This window comes from Nannospalax galili, unplaced genomic scaffold, assembly GCF_000622305.1.
Source record: "Nannospalax galili isolate Female #2095 unplaced genomic scaffold, S.galili_v1.0 scaffold591, whole genome shotgun sequence".
Taxonomy (NCBI): Eukaryota; Metazoa; Chordata; class Mammalia; order Rodentia; family Spalacidae; genus Nannospalax; species Nannospalax galili.
In genome coordinates, this window is record NW_008330926.1 from 4,851,418 (window position 1) to 4,871,010 (window position 19,593).

At 46.0% G+C, this 19,593-nt stretch overlaps 2 protein-coding genes across 6 annotated transcripts; one reads left to right on the plus strand and one right to left on the minus strand.

Moving 5' to 3' along the window:
* Positions 1 to 1,123: 1,123 nt before the first annotated feature.
* Positions 1,124 to 6,612, minus strand: S100a1 (S100 calcium binding protein A1). Of its 4 annotated transcripts, none has more exons than XM_029557558.1 (4): positions 6,474 to 6,612; positions 5,980 to 6,042; positions 3,197 to 3,350; positions 1,124 to 1,460 (listed from the first exon to the last, which is right to left on the minus strand). In XM_029557558.1, exons 3-4 carry the CDS (start codon positions 3,335 to 3,337, stop codon positions 1,317 to 1,319), a joined length of 285 nt encoding a protein of 94 aa, XP_029413418.1. In that variant the 5' UTR covers positions 3,338 to 3,350; positions 5,980 to 6,042; positions 6,474 to 6,612; the 3' UTR covers positions 1,124 to 1,316. The 4 variants fall into 4 exon arrangements, with proteins under 4 accessions (XP_029413418.1, XP_008853639.1, XP_008853629.1 ...); XM_008855417.3 differs by having other exon boundaries at positions 6,404 to 6,608; XM_008855407.3 differs by having other exon boundaries at positions 6,314 to 6,517.
* Positions 6,613 to 6,688: 76 nt separating this feature from the next.
* S100a13 (S100 calcium binding protein A13) lies at positions 6,689 to 18,500 on the plus strand. Of its 2 annotated transcripts, none has more exons than XM_008855386.3 (3): positions 6,689 to 6,792; positions 7,641 to 7,833; positions 18,250 to 18,500. In XM_008855386.3, the coding sequence occupies exons 2-3, from the start codon at positions 7,681 to 7,683 to the stop codon at positions 18,391 to 18,393; spliced, it is 297 nt and encodes a 98-aa protein (XP_008853608.1). In that variant the 5' UTR covers positions 6,689 to 6,792; positions 7,641 to 7,680; the 3' UTR covers positions 18,394 to 18,500. The 2 variants fall into 2 exon arrangements, with proteins under 2 accessions (XP_008853608.1, XP_029413414.1); XM_029557554.1 differs by having other exon boundaries at positions 6,696 to 6,792; positions 7,552 to 7,833.
* Positions 18,501 to 19,593: the final 1,093 nt, after the last annotated feature.

Sequence of the window (19,593 nt, forward strand, 5' to 3'; positions counted from 1 at the left end):
TGTGAATGGCTTGAAAGCCCCATCTGAGGCCCAGAAGGCTAGTGGAGCACACCTTTAGTGGATGCTGCACTAGGCACCGGTGCTGCTGACCTTATATAGTCCATGATGTTTGCACCCCAACTTGACCTGAATATTGTTTAATCCTTAAGAAGAGACTGTGTCTCTGGTCACCTTCTATGTCTTCCCTCCCCATACATCATACGTGTGGAGTTGGATGTACACTTACACAGGGAATTTGCTCCCCAACTCCATCTCTCTTTTTTAAAAAAAGTTTTTATTTTTTACACGGGTTTCACTCTGTAGCCCTTGCTGGCCTCAAACTCACAGATCCACCTGCCTCTGCCTACAAAGTGTGTGTCCCACCATGACCAGCCTTTTTTATTTTTTGAGACATTTCCCTATGGAACACAGGCTGGCCTTGAAATCTTTGTTTCAGCCTTAAGGGTGCTGGGATTATAGGTGTGTGCCACCGTGCCAGCCTTAAAGGTATTTTTCTTATAGTTGGGTACAGGATAAAGGGCTATGTTTCAGGGATGAATATATTTTCTATTTGTTCTTTGTCTTTTTGAGACAAGGGTCTCTCTGTAGTCCCAGCTGGCCTGGAATTCACAGAGATACACCTGCCTCTGCCTCCCAAGTGCTGGGGTTAAAAGTGTGCAACACCAAACCTGGCTTATGAACATATTTTTCAACTTTTTCTACCTTAAATGCTCAGGAGGACTTCCTGGCACTTAAGTGATGGGTGGAAGTGGTTTAGTGGTCATTTATGCTTGTTGGACTTTACTCAGCTGAGAGTAAGAATCTCTTTTCTTTTGCTCACTAATGTGTCCCAGTTCATCGAATGAAGGTTGGAAGATAGGTTCATCAGTTTATTTTTGGATTTTAGTGACAATCTCTTTATGTTGCTTTGGCTAGCCTGGAACTCAGAATCTTCCTACCTCATCCTTTCAAGTCTGGGATTACAGGTGTGTGCCTGAGACCTTGAGAGGCCAATAACTCTTTGCTTCCAGCGGAAACTTTGGACCCCAGCATTTCTAGGTCTGTACAAAAACTCTCTCCAAAATAAGGAGTGTTGGGAGTAATCCTCACTTTACCCATATCCAGACCCCAGAGGAGACAGAAATTGATGGCTGGTGAGAGAGAAGACTTTAATGAAATGAGTGGCAGACCTGGACTGCCTCTCTTGCGCCCTTGGTGTGTGTTGGGGTTGGACAAGGTGGGTACATAGGGAGGCATAGGTGGGATGAGGGGAAAGCAGAATGAAGGAGCAGGTCTGACAGGGTGGAGGGGAAGGGCGCTGCACACCAAGACTCTGCTCAATTGTTCTCCCAGAAGAAGTTGTTACAAGCCACTGTGAGAGCAGCCACCAGCACAACATATTCCTGGAAGTCCACCTCCCCATCGCCGTTTTCATCTAGCTCCTTCATCACCTTGTCCACAGCATCTGCATCCTTCTGGGCCTGTGGAGAGGAAGAAGGAGGTGTGTACCACCAAGTTAGGGATGAGTGGGCTGAGGAGAGTGAGGCAGAGATGAGTAAGTGGGAGAGTGATATCTAATTATGCCAGTTTTCTGTAGCCCTGAAGAGGGGTGCGCTCCTGTTGCCTACAGAACCTGGCAGAATCAAACTAACATCATCTGTCAACTATTGATTGTCTACAATATGACAAGCCCTAGACTAGGAGCCTCAGGCATTTCGTTTGTTTCATTTCTTTTTTTTTTTCTTAACCCAGGGCTGGCCTGGAACTTGAGGCCCTCCTGCTGATGCCTTGTGAGTGCTAGCATTAGGTATATGCCACCAAACCTGGCTGTCTCCTTTAATACTAAAGCAAATAGTATGGGATCCATTTCCAGTACTTCCATTCTAGAGAAGAAACAAATGGATAGTTGCGGGTTAAAGTGCCCAAAGTTGCTGGTGTCTCCTGCCTCTCTGCATCCTCCAGTCAAATGACTACTGGGCACACTCCGCATCCTTCCTCCCATGCTTCTGTTCATGTGGATTCCTCCTACAGTGTCTTCATTTACCCTGATTTCTGATGGAAAGCCATGGCTCAAGTGCCACCTCCTTTAGAGAAGCCATCTGACTTCAGATGGTACTAATCTCCACAGTGCTTTTGGCCACTTCTGCGAAGGCTCTCTGCTAAGCCTCTACATTTCTGGGAGTTTATGGTTGTACTTATTTATTTATTTATTTATTTGGAGACAGGTTCATACTATGTAGTCCTGGCTCACCAAGCTGGTCTCAAACACACCTGCTTCTGCCTTCCCAGTTCGAGGAATAAGGGTGTGTGCCACCACACCTGGCCCACTCATTTATTGTTTGTGTGTGTGTGTGTGTGCGTGCGTGTGTGTGTTCGAGTGTATGCCACAGTGCTGCTGTGCAAGCCAGAAGACAACTTTTGAGAGTCAGCTCTTCCATTATGTGGGTCTTAGAGATCAAACTCAGGTTGTCATGATTGGTGGCAAGTGCCTGTACCAGCTGAGCCTCCCCCCGCTTTTTTTTTGTCTTTTTGAGATAGGGTCTCCCTGTAGCCCCAGCTGTCCTGGAACTCACTATGTAGACCAGGCTGGCCTCAAACTCAAAGATCCGCCTGCCTCTGCCTCCCAAGTGCTGGGATTAAAGGTGTGCGCCACCACGCCTGGCCTATTTTCCCCCTTTTTATTGAGACTGTCTTGCTCTGTAGCCCTGGCTGTAGGAACTAACTATGTACTCCAGACTGGCCTTAAATGCATGGTCATCCTCTGCCTCAGTCTCTCAAATGTTTGGGATTATGGGTGGGAGCTGGCTTTCTGTGGCTTACTTTTTTCTTTCTTTTTTTTTTGTCTTTTTCAGACAGGGTCTCGCTCTAGCCCCATCTGGCCTGGAACTTGCTATGTGGACCAGGCTGACCTATAACTCACAGAGATCATCCTGCCTCTGCCTCCCAAGTGCTGGAAATGAAGACCTGTGCCACCATACCCAGTCAGTCTTTCCATTCTGTTATGGGTCTTGTTATTGATGAATCTACCTAGCCTAGTACTTAAGAGGTAGTTGGTAAATTAGAGCATTTTGACCTTATCAGGGAGGAGTTAAGGGTGCCTAAAGAAACCTAGGTGGGGAGCCTGGGAGAGGAAGGGGGTTAGGCTGAATTGGGGGTGAGGTAGGGATATGGGAGGGAGGTGCCCACTCTTTTCCCCCACCCCCTACCCTGTGCTTACATCCAGGAAGCCGGAGAGCTCAGTTTGTAGCAGGTCCTTCAGCTCCTTTTTGCTTAGCTTGTATTTGTCCCCCTCTTTGCCCGAATGGGCATGGAACACGTTGATTAAGGTCTCCATGGCAGTCTCCAGCTCAGAGCCCATTTCAGCAGCACACCTACATGCCCCCCCCCCCAAAGATAATAGTGAACTGGAGATCAGGTTCAGGGTATCTGGGGTCTGGGTGAGGGGTACCCTCAGACTTAGGCCTGTTTTCACAACTCAAATAACTACAAGATGGATGATCTGTTGCAATTGATTTTTTCTTTTTTTTTTTTTTTTTTTTTTTTTTTGCGACCAAAACTCACTGTGTAGACCAGGCTGGCCTTGAACTCACAGAGATCCGCCTGCCTCTGCCTCCTGAGTGCTGGGACTAAAGGTGTGTGCCACCATGCCCGGCTGCAATTGATCTTTTACTGAGATTTTGCAATGTGGAGAAACACCAGCACACCTAAGTCCAGTTCTGTGATCTCTGTCCCTCCATCTGTGCCCCAGCCAGAGGGAGTCAGGGATGGGCCTGGAGAATGAGCCACAGGAACTGGGCTGGCCTCAGAGGCCTGCAGGAGATGGCAGTAGAGGCTCCTAGCTGCCTGGGCAGAGACTGAGGAGGGTGGGGCAGGCAGGGGTAGTTACAGGGCCAGGAAGGCTTCTGGCTCTATTTTTACCCTGGACTTTTCAGGCCTATCACAGTGAAGCTCTGCCATTGGGAGTGGTAGACTGAGGCTTTTACCACCCACCCCCTCCATGTGCCTGATGGAGGTGTGACAGTCTGAGTGGGAGACCCAAAAGTTGTTGGGGAGGGGAGTTGCACTGTCTCTGAGCTCCCTGTCAGCAGCATGTGTTCTGCTATTGGTCTTTTACTCTTATTTCCAGCTTTTTAAATTTTGGCTGTTTTTTTTTTTTTAGACAGGGTCTCATTCTATAGCCTAGATTGATCCGGAACTAGCTCACACTAATCTTCAACTTGTGGGCAGTCCTGCCTCAGTTCCCTATGTACTGGGACTATGGAACACACTGATTAGGGTCTCTATGGCATGAGCCACCATACCTGGCTCTCTTCTCTCTTCAACATGTCCTTTTGGCTTCTCTGGCTATGCTTTCCATTGCTTCCTGTTTGACTCCCTCTTCTCTTCAAAATCATCCCTTCCCACCAGGTAGGTAGGTAGTAGGAACAGAGGGGAAAGATCTGAGCTTTTTTTTGGGGGGGGGGGCTTTTTGAGACAGGGTCTCCCTGTAGCCCAAGCTACAGTTCCAGTGTCCTGGAACTCACTATGTAGACCAGGCTGGACTTGAACTCAGAGATCCGCCTGCCTCTGCCTCCCAAGTGCTGGGACTACAGGTGTGTGTCACCACGCCTGGCTTCTTTATTTTATTTTATTTTAATTTTTTTTGGTCTTTTTGAGACAGGGTCTCCCTGTAGCCCTAGCTGGCCTGGAACTCACTATGTAGACCAGGCTGGCCTTGATCCACCTGCCTCTGCCTCCCGTGTGCTGGGATTAAAGGTGTGCGCCACCACGCCTGGCTAGATCTGAGCTTTTTCACTGGAGACAGAGCATCTAGGGAGGGGAAGAGTTAAGCTGAAGCCCTGGTCATAGCTGCTGTCCATTCTTGCCCCAGGCCAGTTCTGTTGAGGTGGGGACTGGGAGCTGGATTAGGTTGGTTTGTGTTGGGGAAGATAAAGGGAGGAGTGCTTGAGGTCCTTTGAGTTCAAAGTTGGCAGACAGCAGAAGAATGGAGGGAGAGGTCTATTGAGGAGAGACTGTCAAGCTAGGGGGCCTCTGTCCTTTGGCCCTGTGACACTCAGGCCCTCCATAGCCCCAGGAGCAGCAGCTCAGGTATCACAGATCAGGTATCTTCATCCTTCCTCACCCCCAGGTAGACTGGACAATGGGTCCCGATCAGATGACATCCCAGCTCTTCAATGGAGCCCTTGTAAGTGTCACCTGAACTCCAGACATGAAAAGTAGTTGTCAAAGAGACTTGGGGGAGATGGAATCCTAGCTGAGCTGATGGAAGGGATAGTGCTCAAGGGAGGAATGCTAGTGGCTCAGTTACCATTCTTATCTATGAGGGGCACCTGGAGGTTGCCAGGAGCCCTCCAACAGCCTGGGATTTTTTTTTTTTTTTTTTCAGTGTGGGTGAAGACCTAGGGGTGGGGCAATGGGAAAACAAAGAGGGAAAAATTTAGGGAGAAAGAAGTGGAGGTCAAAGCTAAGAAAAGGACACCAGGTCTTGTGAAGGCAGAGATGGGAAAGGCACAGTGCCATGGAACCCTTCTTCATGATATCACATGGTCCTTGCTCTGCTGCCCCTAGTCTTTTCTGGAGTCTGGGTCTTTGCAAGGCTGGATGGCAAGAATGACTGAGGAAGCGGGTGGTAGGTTAAGGAGGTCGGGTTGGAGCAGCCTTTTCATTCTTACCCTATGGGAGGCAGAACTGTATCTCCCCACACACACCTAGAGACTGGGGGACCAGGCAGAAGACACAGGGTGTGTGGGAAGGCCTGGTGGCCTGGAAGCTGGGTGACAGGTTCGACACTGGCCTTCTCATTCACTGAGCTTCCTGCTCTCTGACCTTCACTTGCCTCCCTTCACTACTCTGCCCTAGATCCCAAACTGCCCTTACCCGTGACTGATTTCTCCAAGACTCTCACAGCACTACAACCCATTCTCAAGACCTCTTGTCTTTCTCAGGCCTCCTTTCCCCCAAGTGGGCCAGGTCAGGGCCTAGGCCTGGCAGGATACTCACGGTTGGCCTGGACCTGAGGTGGGAGCAGATTCTGGACAGAGCGGCAGGCTGCAAATGTGGCTCCTGGAGCGGTGTGGGAGACCTGTCTTTAGCGGTCCTCCCCTGCGGACACCCCTCCCCACCGGCTCCACCCCTTCACAGACAGACACCCAGTGGGGCCAGGGGCCAGGAGTGGACAGAGGCGCCCTCTGTCTCCCGGGCGGGAACAGGCTGCCCAGTGTCTCTTCCCCGTCTTGGTTGTACCCCCTCCCCACACCCGCGCGGGCAAGAGCCCTTGGGGAGGTGGAAGAGATGTCCTGAGGGGGCCTGCCACCACCCCCCTCTCCCAGTTCACCAAGCCCGCTGAGCCGGGAATTCTCCGGAGGGGTCCTTAGCCCTCAGTGAGTGCTTTTGTCTGGAAACTCAGGATTTCAATCGGGGTTACCCTATGGGGGTTCCCCAGAGGTCTTGGACTACAAGGGCGCTTTGCAGTGTCTCTGATTTCTCAGACTTGCCGGTGGCCGAATTCCCTCAAGTGGTTGGTTCAAACAGCGGTAGCCATCCCTCCAGCGCAGAATCCGTGTAGCTGGAGGTGGGAGGATGCGGCAGCAGCCCCCAGACCTGGGAGGGAGAGCGCGGGGTCCCTGCCCAGGCTAGCCCTAGGGGCCTGCGGCGCTGGCTTGGGGAGTGGTTCACTGCAGGGGCGGGTCCTCTCTCTTCCCAATCAGCAGAGGAAACTTGACACTTGGGGCTTGGGAGTGGCTCTCTCTTCCCTCACGCTTATAAACTTCAGCCCAGAGGCTCCAGGTTGCTGCACCCCATCTCCTTGCCTGGGTGAGTTGCACCCCTTGACTCTGCAGAGAGCCTAGGGATCCTTTTTTCTCCCTGGCCCCAAGTTCCTCCCGGCGGGTTCAGCAGGGATTCAGGAAGTGACTTTAGGAGAGGAGGCATGGGTCCTTGCAGGAGTGTGGACGGAAGTAAGGGGGACCACTGGGCATGTTCCCTCTAACAGCCTTCCCTTCTGCGCCCCTAGGGCACGTAGTGCCAAGACCAAACACTTCGTGGGCTTGGGGTGTCTGCAAAGTCCAGTTTGGGGACCCTGTCAGCAGGAGACAGGAGTGGGGAGGGTCAGCGGCTTCTTGTTCTGACCACTCTGCCTGGCTGTGTCCCCTGAGAAGAGGGCGTGGTGGGGCAGAGAAGACTGGTCTGGCCAGATTGAGCCAGTTCTTATCACAACTGGGCCTTTGCCAACCCTGGGCTTCTCTGCTGCGAACAGCAGCCAGTGTGTGGGAGTGTGGAGACCTAAGTCCCAAATCTAAACAAGCATTGGAGATAACCTGACCTCGCAAGGCTGGGAGTGATCACCAGAAGGGGTTCCTGGAGCAGAAACCCAACATGGGGGGATCACTAGACTCAGAGAACTCTGAGAAAGACCCCTAGATAGAGGGGTCACCACTCTGAGGGACCATCACGAGATATCCCTAAAACAGACATTTAAAAAGGACACCTAGACATGAGTCACAGAAAAAAGCATTTCTGGAACTGAGTCTAAACAGATACTTTTGTTTGTGCCTGTTCCCTTTGTCTTTCCAGTCATCTGTTTGAGGAGGCCAAACCAGGCAAGGGACACTTCCTTCCTGGACCCTTGGATCTCTGACTCTGGTCTGTTTCTTCCCTGTCAGGTCAGTCTGCGAGGACATCAGCTCCTGCCTCAGGGTACTAATGGCTGAGGAACAGCTGACTGAGCTGGAGGCAGCTATTGAGACGGTAGTCACTACTTTCTTCACCTTTGCAGGGCAGGAAGGCCGGAAGGGCAGCCTCAGTATCAATGAATTTAAGGATCTGGCCACCCAGCAGTTGCCTCATCTGCTCAAGGTTGGTAGAGGTCCCTGGATTGAGATTTTGTGAGACTGCAAAGATACCATATGCCATGTAATGATGCCAAACCTATGATGTGACAAGGAAGAATGTGACTGTATGTGCAGGTGGTTCTGGTTTTTTTCTGCCTGGTGTGTGTGTGTGTGTGTGTGTGTGTGTGTGTGTGTGTGTGTGTCTAGATAAGCAAAGATGCTGTGTTTGTGCAATTGGGAATGTGTTACTGGGCTCTGTGCTCCTGTCAAACTGCCATTCAGTTTTGGTGTCTGCCTGTGCCCCTCTGATCTCATTTTCTCAACACAGGACTGGAGCCAGAGATGGATTCCAGGAGATTCACAGACAGAGCTAGAAAGAGGCCAAGAGAAAACATGGTCCAGACTCTTCACTTTACGTGTATGAAAAATGAGTGCCAGGTGTGGTGGTGCATGTAACTTAGGAGGCAAAGGCAAGAGGATCCCACAAGTTCCAGGCCAGCCTGGTCTACATAGCAAGTTCCAGGTCAGCCAGGTTTACATATAGAGTCTACTTTCAAGAAAACAAGCAAACAACAAAAAGCAAAATAAGACAAATAGAATGATGAAGCTCAGGGTTGGGAGAGGGCTTAACAAAAATAAAACACAGCCACATGTGGTGGTATGTACCTTCAATCCCAGTACTGGGGAGGCAGAGGCAGGTGGATCTCTAGGAGTTCAAGACTAGCTTGGTCTACATAGTGAGTTCTAGGCTAGCCAGGGCTACATAGCCTCTGCATCTCTATCTATCTATCTATCTATCTATCTATCTATCTATCTATCTATCTATCTATCTATCTATCATCTATCTATCTATCTTTCTTCTATCTATCTATCTTCTATCTATCTATCTATCTTATATCTATCTATCTATCTATCTATCTATCTATCTATCTATCTATCTATCATCATCAATCTATCATCATCTGTATTTATATAAACAAGCCAGGCATGGTGGTTCAGGCTTTACTGTAAGCTTGCAATCTCAGCATTTAGGATGCTGAGGCAGGAGGGTTAGGATATTGAAGCCAGCATTTGGAGATCCTTTTCAACAAATGCACAGACAAAGTCATGGCGTGCTATACACTCTGTACCAGGGACTACTTCCCACTCCCTATGGGAATCTCCTCAGTAGGGGTCATTTTTTTCTCATAGGAGTTCCGTTTTTTTTGTTTTGTTTTGTTTTGTTTTTTTGAGTCAGGACATCACTATATAGTTTTAGTTGGCTTGGAGCTTGCTTTATAGACCAGGCTGGCTTCAAACTCACAGAGATCCACCTGCCTCTGCCTCCTGAATATTGGGGTTACAGGCATGTATCACCAGGCTGGATTTTAAAACAAAACATTGCTGAAATTTATAATCTCTCCCCTAGAAAATTCCTTATATCCTTTGACTTCTCAAGCTTTCCCTTTTGTATTATGAAACTTCAGGTACTCTTTTGAAGGCACAGCATTTCCCTGTACACTGGTCAAACATTGAGTTTTCTTTTTACAAATTCAACCTCTGTGATCCTGGAAATGTAGGAAGTGTCCTCTTTGCTTTCTATATTTTTCTTAGTTTCTTCTTCCAAATATTTCACCAGCTTCTTGGCAGCCCATCCAACTGCTCTCATTTTTACTGTACTTTTTGTGTGACAACCTCTCCTGTGTCTTATGCTCCACTTCACCGTCCATTACCAAAATAATGTGCTCCTTCTAGAACCTCATCCAGCCTTCATCTGACTACCTTCTGTCATTCCATTTTTTGTTTGTGTGGGATTTTAAACAATATTATTTTATTATTTTTATGTATATGAGTGTATTGCCTGCATGTATGTAAGTGTACCCGTGTCGTGCAAACTGAAGTTATGGACGATTGTTAGCTGCCATGTGGGTGCTGAGATTTGAACCCTCTACAAGAGCAGTCAGTGCTCTTAACTGCTGAGCTATCTCTCCAGCCCTAGTGGGCTTTTTTAGAAAAAGATAAGGGGATCGCTTCTTGGACTTTTGGCTAAGATCAAGTATAAAAAAAAGATAAGGGGCTGGAGAAATGGTTCAGTGGTTAAGAACACTGCCTGTTCTTGCAGAAGACCTGGGTTTGAATCCCAGTACCTACACGGCAGCTAACAACTGTCCGTAATTCCAGTTCCAGGGGATCTCACAGCCTCTTCTGTCCTCTGTGGGCATTGCATGACATGGGTGCACTTACTTACATGTAGGCATAACACTCATACACATAAAACAAAAATAATAAATAAAAATTAAAAAAAATTATGGCCAGGTGAGGTGGTGCATGTCTTTAATCCCAGCACTTGGGAGGCAGAGGCTGGTGAATCTCTGTGAGTCTGGGCTACATAGAGAGTTCCAGGCCAGCTGGGGCTATAGGGAGACCCTGTCTCAAACAACAGCAATAACAACCACAAATTATGTGTATATATGTATGTCTGTATATGCATATGAATGAGTGCAGGTGCCCACAGAGACCAGAGGCTTCAGATCCTTTGAGCTGAAGTTATAGGCAGTTGTTAGCTACCCTACGTGGGTGTTGGGAACCAAACTTGGGTCTTCTAGAAGAGCAGTATGTACTCTTAAGCACTGAGCCATCTCTCTAGCCCTAGTTATGTGTTTTTGAGACAGGGTCTAAAAAATTGCAGCCCAACTGGGCATGGTGGTACACACCTTTAATCTCAGCACTTGGGAGGCAGAGGCAGGTGGATTTCTGTGAGTTCATGGCCAGCCTGATCTACATAGTAAGTTCCAGGCCATCTGGGGCTACAGGGAGACCCTGTCTCAAAAAGACAAAAAGACCCCAAAACCCCCAAAACCAAAAAACAACCCCCCCGCAAAAAAAAAAAAAAAAAACCCAAAAAACAAACCTGTAGCCCAAGGTAACCGTCCTTGAACTCATTGCGTTCTCCTGTTTCAGCCTCCCAGCCCTAGGATTCACATACATGAGTAGCATTCCATTTCTAACTCTCAATCTAGTTCCTCCACTCCAGCATTTCCTTGACCTCAATGCGACCTTTAGTCTTGATTGCCACTTTTTCACCTCCCATCACCATCCCTCATCTCCTTACAACTTTTCTTGCTTAGCTATTGTTCTAAGACACATCATTATAATCATACTCACAAACTACTGATTCTGTTTCTGTCTTGGCTGTCTGGCAGAACCCCAACCTACCTAAATTGTCTGTGTTATAGTCTGTGATCCACAAATGCCCTGAACAGACAAACAGACAGGTGAGTCTAGAGAAAGAAAGGCAGATTTATTATGGCCAGGCTACACTCTTTCCTAGAGGGTCTGAGTGTAGCCCCAACCCTAAGCACTCTGGCTCTTTTATATTACTCATTTTGCTAGGCAAGCTAGCAGAATACAGAAGCCAATCATTGAGTGTTAAGCTTGAGCAACCATTATCAAGGAAATACTTAAGAAAATACAATTTTCCATCCAAACCCCCAACCCAAACCACAGTACACCTGCACGGAACTAGCTTCCTCCTCTTTCATAAACAGACATTATCAGTCTTACTGTTATTCTACATTGGTCATGGTACATTGCCTTTACTGGTCACAGAGTTCCCTCTAGGGGGGTTTGTATAGCAATTGTATCCTAGGAACTTGATCTTTTAAAGTTTCCGTAAGTCTTCCAACCAGAAAGGGGTCTGTTCCTTTATCTCTTAACATGAACCTCCAAATGCTATGGGGTACTTCTTGTACAGAGAAACTATGACTGGGGGTGAAAAGTTTAAGTTCCCAAGCTTACAGGTGGAGAGTCCCCTTAATAATTTCTATTCTATTAAGCAAAAATTATTATTTTGCAGAAGCAAGCCAAGCATAACCTACAGAAGCCGTAAGTCTGCAGTTAGCAGGTGCACTCCAGGACACATTGACCTGTTCCCAAGACAACCTGGGTTCAGCTGACATGTGTTCCCATACTCTGAGCCAACTGCCTGATAAGTTCAGAGACTAGAGTCAGCCTAAACTTTAACATGGCGTAGCTATGGTCAAGGTGCCCTGTTACATCTGCACTTGAACAGCTAGATCTAGCTGGAGGAAAATGTACAACTATGTTGACTTGTCTCACGCTAAATCTATAACCACGACCTCCAAAGGGACCTGTGGCAATGCCTAGCAATTCTGTATTTCCCTGTCAATGATCGGTTCACAACTTTCCCCTTTTCCTCAAATTCTAGTACCTGTTTCCACATCCTTCTTGTCACTGAGAAATTGACTCATTGAGAAGGTAAGAGCAATCAGGAAACTTTTGTGGTCTTTCCCTAGCCCCAAACCTTCTACCCTGTAAGCACATACCCCGACTTTCCTTCCTATTCTCACAGATGGTCTGTCTGTGCTTCTAAGGCCAGGCCTGCATCCCACCCCCACCTACTTACAATGCTTTCTCTTGCAGTGATTCCTTTTTTCTTCTGCAGTATCTAGTTTTCTTTCTTTACTGGATGTTTTTTATGTTTAATATTTCTCATCTTTAGTTAGCTTGCTCATGTTTTGAGACAGGGTCTCCCTGTATAACCCAGGCAGGTCTTGAACCTTCTGCCTCTTCCTTCCAAGTCTTGAGATTACAGGAATAGGACACCAAACCTGTATCTTTTTTTTTTTTTTTTTCTTTTTGAGACAGGGTCTCCCTATAGCTCCAGCTGTCTTAGAACTCACTATGTAGACCAGGCTGGCCTTGAACTCACAAAGATCTGCCTGCCTCTGCCTCCCAATGCTGGGATTAAAGGCATGCGCCACCATGCCCAGCCCCAAACCTGTATCTTTAAGATTTTAAAAATAATTTTATTTATTCTGGGTGTGGTGGTACACGTCTTTAATCTCAGCACTCAGGAGGCAGAGGCAGGCGGATCTCTGTGAGTTCAAGGCCAGCCTGGTCTACATAGTGAGTTCCAGGCCAACTGGGGCTACAGGGAGACCCTGTCTCAAAAAGACCAAAAAATTAAAAAAAAATTTTTTTATGTGTATGAGTGTATTGCCTGCATATATGTGAGTACACCATGTCATGCAATGCTCATGCAGTGCCTCTGAGGTCAGAAGAAGGCATCAGATTCCCTTGGAACTGGAGTTAAGGATGGTTCGTAGCCACCATGTGGGTGCTGGGAATCCTACCTGGGTCCTGTGCAAGAGCAGTCAGTGCTCTTAACCACTGAGTCATCTCTCCAGCCCCTTTATCTTTTTTTGAGCTGGTCTGGAACTCACTACATACTTCAAGCTTGCCTCCGACTTATGTCGATCCTGACCTCTGAAGTGATGAGATTCTAGGCATTTGACACTTCACCTGGCTCATAGCATTTTGTTATGTTAAAAAGTTCAATAAATATTTTAATTAGGAACGTAGAAAATTATATTTAAGGGAAAACTGACATCTTTACAATGTTGAGCCTCTCTAAAGAAAAAGTATACATTTTAAAAAGATCGTGTCAGAATTGACCTGAAATCTAGGATACTCAGTTGGTGTCTGCTAGAGAGTTGATTGGTATGAATACCTGCATACGTCCGGTGTCAGAAGTGCTGTGTGTTGAAGCTGGGCACGATGGTGCATACATGGAGTCCCAGCACTTGGGAAATGAAGGCAGTAGGATCAGGAGTTAAAAGCCATCCTTAGCTACCCAGTGAGTTTGAGACCTGCTTAGGTTACATAAGACTGTGTATCAAGAAGCAAAAAACTTGTATCAAGCCAAGAACTGTTCTATGTTGAGATCAGGCACAGTGTTATATAACTGTAGTCCCAAATGTTCTAGATTGCCTTCAATTGCCATGACAAAACATTCTGACCAATACCAGCTTGGGGAGGAAAGAGTTTATTCAGCTTCCATCTCCAGAGTCACAGTTTATCAGTGAGGGAGCCCAAGGAACTCAGGGCAGGTGGGTGCTGGGAATCCTACCTGGGTCCTGTGCAAGAGCAGTCAGTGCTCTTAACCACTGAGTCATCTCTCCAGCCCCTTTATCTTTTTTTGAGCTGGTCTGGAACTCACTACATACTTCAAGCTTGCCTCCGACTTATGTCGATCCTGACCTCTGAAGTGATGAGATTCTAGGCATTTGACACTTCACCTGGCTCATAGCATTTTGTTATGTTAAAAAGTTCAATAAATATTTTAATTAGGAACGTAGAAAATTATATTTAAGGGAAAACTGACATCTTTACAATGTTGAGCCTCTCTAAAGAAAAAGTATACATTTTAAAAAGATCGTGTCAGAATTGACCTGAAATCTAGGATACTCAGTTGGTGTCTGCTAGAGAGTTGATTGGTATGAATACCTGCATACGTCCGGTGTCAGAAGTGCTGTGTGTTGAAGCTGGGCACGATGGTGCATACATGGAGTCCCAGCACTTGGGAAATGAAGGCAGTAGGATCAGGAGTTAAAAGCCATCCTTAGCTACCCAGTGAGTTTGAGACCTGCTTAGGTTACATAAGACTGTGTATCAAGAAGCAAAAAACTTGTATCAAGCCAAGAACTGTTCTATGTTGAGATCAGGCACAGTGTTATATAACTGTAGTCCCAAATGTTCTAGATTGCCTTCAATTGCCATGACAAAACATTCTGACCAATACCAGCTTGGGGAGGAAAGAGTTTATTCAGCTTCCATCTCCAGAGTCACAGTTTATCAGTGAGGGAGCCCAAGGAACTCAGGGCAGGAACTTGGAGGCAGGAGCTGAAGCACAGCAGCTTACTGATTTGTTGCCCTGGCCCATGCTTTCTGATACAACACAGAACAACCTGCCTGGGGGTGGTGGGTGGAAGGTGGGGGTGGGGGTGGCACCCACAGTGGGGAGGGCCCATAGTGGGTGGGGTCCCTCCCACAACACTCAATAATCAAGAAGATACCCCATAGACATGGCCAGAGGCTAGTCCAATTGAGGCTAGTCCAATTGAGGCAATTTTGCCAATTGAGGCTCCCTCCACCCAGGTATGTGAAGTTGATAGTAAAGCTATCCAGCACACCATGTCAAAGCAAAAGCAGCTTTCACCTTCACGGGAATAAGAGGTAGTTTATTCTGAGCCAAGTATGAGTACAGGTTGCCTGGAATAACATGTTCCAAGGTAGAAGTTTTAGTTTTTACTTTAATCTTTAAATCTATCTATCTATCTATCTATCTATCTATCTATCTATCTATCTATCTATCTATCTATCTATCATCTATCTATCATCTATCATCTATCTATCTATCTATCTATCTATCTATCTATCTATCTATCATCTATCTATCTATTATCATCTATCTATCTATCTATCTATCTATCTATCTATCTATCTCTATCTATCTATCTATCATCTATCTATCATCTATCTGTTTATTGAGGCAGGGTGTCAGGCATCCCAGGCTGGCCTTGAACTTGCTATGTGTCTGAAGATGATATTGAACTTCCAGTCTTGTCGCTACCTTCTAAGTGCTGGGATTACAGGCCTGTGCCATCCTATGTAGTTTATATGGTGTTGGAGATGGAAGCTGAGGCGTCGAATATGCTAGGCTAGGACTCTACCATCTAAACTACATTCCCAGTCCCATGAAGTTTTTACAATCACAGAACAAAAGAAAGTCATAAGTCAAGGCATTTTCTAAATTCTTTGGTGGGGACATGGGTCAGGCAGGTGACAACAAAGCAGATGCTGTGTGATGATTACGTTGGTGAAAGCTATCAGTAAGTTAATACATTCCAAAGATTTGCCCTGATAGTTGAAAGGATGTTAAGTCAGATACAGAAGGTGGATGCTAAATGGCTATTCAGGGGGCTAAAGATCGCCTAAGATAATTTTGGCTCTGCATCTGTAACATTCTGATTCTACACAATGTAAAGTTTTAACCCTTCAGCCAGCCCTGAAAAGTCCTGAACATAGTGTTTTGTTTTTTTATTTAATAGGAACTTCAGTTTATACTCAGTACTTGAGAAGGAAGCAGGAGAACTGATCGGGAGTTTAAGGCTAGCCTGGGCAGCAAACAAAATCAGATAGAACCCAAAGTAGTTTTATGTGTAGAGTGTGAAGACAAATTTTCTATTTTACTTTATAATTCCTCAGTTCACTTTTCTTCAGGGAGGCTTAACAGATCGCTACATTTATGTATAAGTAGTTTTTTTTTTTCTTTTTGAGACAGGGTCTCCTTGTAGCCCCAGCTGTCCTGGAACTCACTATGTAGACCAGACTGGTCCAGGCTGGTCCTCAAACTCACAAAGATCTGCCTGCCTCTGCCTCCTGAGTGCTGGGATTAAAGGCGTGTGCCACCATGCCTGGCATGTATAAGTAGTTTTATTTTTTACTATTAAAAAAAATGATTTAGTTATTTTCCTTTGTACAAGTGATTTGATTGCCTGTATGTTTACTGGTATGTGTGTAGTGCCCTCAAAGGCTGGGAGAGGGTGAAAGAGCCACGATGTAGATGCTAGGAACTGAACCTGGGTCCTCTGGAAGAATAGCAAGTGTTCTTAATGCCCGAGCCAACTCTTCAGCCCCATTTCTTTTGAGACAGAGTCTCAATATGTAGCCCAGGTGGGCTTCAAACTCACTGTATAACTGTGGATGACCTTGAACTTCTGATCCTCCTGTCTCCACTGCCCAAGTGCTGGTATTACAAGCATGTGCTGCTAAGCCCAGTTTACTTATTAATAATAGTTCTGTGTGTATGTTTACTAGAGATTGAAGGCAGGGTCTCATACATGCTAGACAAGCACTCAAGCACTGGGCTATATTCTCAGGCTTTTTTTTGCTTTTTATTTTGAGATAGGGTCTCATTAAGTAGCCTGAGCAGGCCTTGAACTTGGGATCCTCTACCACAGAACTGGCTCATTTCTAATAGTCTTTTTTTATTTTTTGTAGGGGAGAGAAATACAGAGTAGATAAGAGTGTGAGATCTGGGGTAGACAACCTGGGTTTAAACTGTCATCTTTGCTTTAGTTCTAGTATCTAATTTTTCTGAAACTTAATTTTCTCATCTGTGGAGCCGACCTCTAATACCTTTCTTGTTGGATTGGTGTTGTATTTATTATACCTGTATCTAAGTTTTTTTGATTGATTTATTTTTATTTTATGAGTATTAGTGTTTTGTCTGCATAGATGTAAGTGCACCATGTGTGTGCAATGCCCATGGAAGTCAGAAGAGGGCGTCAGATCCTATGAAAGTGGAGTTATAGACAGTTGTTAGCCATCATGTGGGTGCTGTGAACTGAACCTGGGTCCTCTGCAAGAGTAACCAGTGCTCATAACCACTGAGCCATTGCTTTAGCCCCTCAACCTATATTTATTTAAGACCTACTCTATCGTTGTCTTGGTGAACAAGCTTTAGCTATATGCCAGGCATTGAGAGTATAGTGTTGAACAAGATGGACAAGGTCCTAGTGCCCATGGAGGCTGTCATTATGTCATTCTAGTAGATTATGAGGATCAAATGAGATAAAATATGGAATGCAATATCGTAATGCCTAGAATTATGAAATCAAGAAGGGTCACACTAGCTGTCCTTGCCATCCTCTGGTCGTGCTACAGTGCAGTGCTTTGCAATTAAGCATGCTTATGGCTTAAAAAAAAGTCTTGGTTAGATAGTCGATGAATTAGCTTTGTGTTTTCTAGAGATTTGTTTGGCAAGTCTTTGCCTTCATCTAAATGTTGACCCAAATGTTGAGCATCAAAGCTCATCATTCTTCTTCTTTGATTTGAAATCCACCCGTTGTTCAACAATGAATTTGTTGGTTGTAATTATTTATCTGGCAGCAATCCTTCTATCATTTTGTAAGTCTGGCTTTAGAGAATCCCTTGGTTTCATAGCCTACCATTAGACACTCTGTTAAGGGCAGCCTGGAAAAACAGATACTGAGACAACTGAAAAACTGAATTGAGAAGATGTTAAGGTCATGCAGATGAACGTGGGGCCCTGTGAGAGAAGAAGGTAGTTTGAGAAGGCTCTGCAGGTGGTCAAACGGGTCCATTCCTACAAGGGCTCTCAGTCTTCTGTGCAAACTGCACACTGCACGACGGGTGCAGTGGTGTGGGAGCCAGCTCTTTCAGATCGTACATACTTTCTCTGCTCTGTGTTCAGTGCCATCAGATTTATAGTTTATCATCAACCATGGTGTCTGCTGATGCCCCTTGTTGTTGGAACCTCCAAGCAGTGTAGTCTTGGCACTGCAGCCTCATCCTTCAGGTAAGGGACAGGAGCTGGTGTTTTCTGAGGGAAAAGAATTGACAGTTCTTCCCTCTCTCCTGTCTCAAGAGCCTATTCTTTTTTTTTTTTTTTTTTTTTTTTTTTTTTGGTCTCCCTGTAGCCCCAGCTATCCTGGAGCTCACTATGTAGACCAGGCTGGCCTTGAACTCACAGAGATCGGCCTGCCTCTACCTCCTGAGTGCTGGGATTAAAGGCGTGCACCACCACGCCCGGCTCAAGAGTCTATTCTAACTCTTCCCTTTTATGTCTTCTCAGGACGTGGGCTCTCTAGATGAGAAGATGAAGAGCTTGGATGTGAATCAGGACTCAGAGCTCAAGTTCAATGAGTATTGGAGACTGATTGGGGAACTGGCCAAGGAAATAAGGAAGGAGAAGGCCGTGGAAATCCGGAAGAAGTAAAGCCTGCTGGTCAGGATGGGGGCAGGCAAGCCGGGCTGGGCAGGGCCAGGCACAACTCCACTCCCCAAATAAAACTTCTTTCTTGAAATACAGATGTTTATTATTCATACCGTACCCTGATTTCTTTTCTTGAGACCAGGAAATGGTAAAGCTCTGCTCTTACCTGAGGTGAAAATATGAAAATTATGAGCACTTTGAAGACAAAGAATGCAGTTCATCTTCAAATATTCTACAGCATCTAGCACTAGGTGTTTCCTATCCCCTATTCTGGTGTTGAGGACAGGACCCAGATCCTTGAGCATGCTAGCCATAGCAATAGGTCTTGCACTACATAGGTACTCAATAAAGAAGTAGTTGATGGGGCTAGAGAGATGGCTCAGTGGTTTGAAGCACTGGCTGCTCTTGCAGAAGACCTGGGTTCAGTTCCCAGCACCCACATGGTAGGTAACAACTGACTATAACTCCAGTTCCAGGGGATCCAACATCTTCTTCAGATCTCCATGAACATTGCAGGACATAGGAGCATTTACATACATGCAGGCAATACACTCATATACATAAAATATAATAAAAAGTAATAAAAAACATATTTTAAGGGGCTGGAGAGATGGCTCAGCAGTTAAGAGCACTGACTGCTCTTACAGAGGACCCGGTTATGATTCCCAGCACCCACATGACAGCTACAAACCGACCTTAACTCCAGTTCCAGGGGAATCCGAAGCCCTCTCTGACCTCCGCAGCATTGCATGACACCAGTGCACTCACATACATGCAGACGATACACTCATACACATAAAATAACAAATAAAATATTAAAAAATATATTTTAAAAAGAAGTAGTTGATGGTGAATGGTACAGAGATCTAAGGTGGGCAAGGTAGCTCCTGAGGCTCAGATCCACAGTTCTGGCTCCCAGTTTTCCCCATATTATTCCTGGGGTTTGTCCTTTGGCTGGAAATGATAGTAATGAACATGTCCTTACTATGTGTCAGGCATAGGGTTAAACATTTTACCTACATTATCCTAGCTGACTCAGCTATTAAGGTTAATTCATTAATTTATTTTTGCAATACTGAGGATTGAACTTGTGGCCTCACATATGCTATGCTAGTGAGTGCTCTAGAGCCGTATCCGGTAGGGAGCGGGAGCTGTGGCACTGTGGGGAGCACTCGGACACAGTGCTGTTGCCCTCTCTGTGTT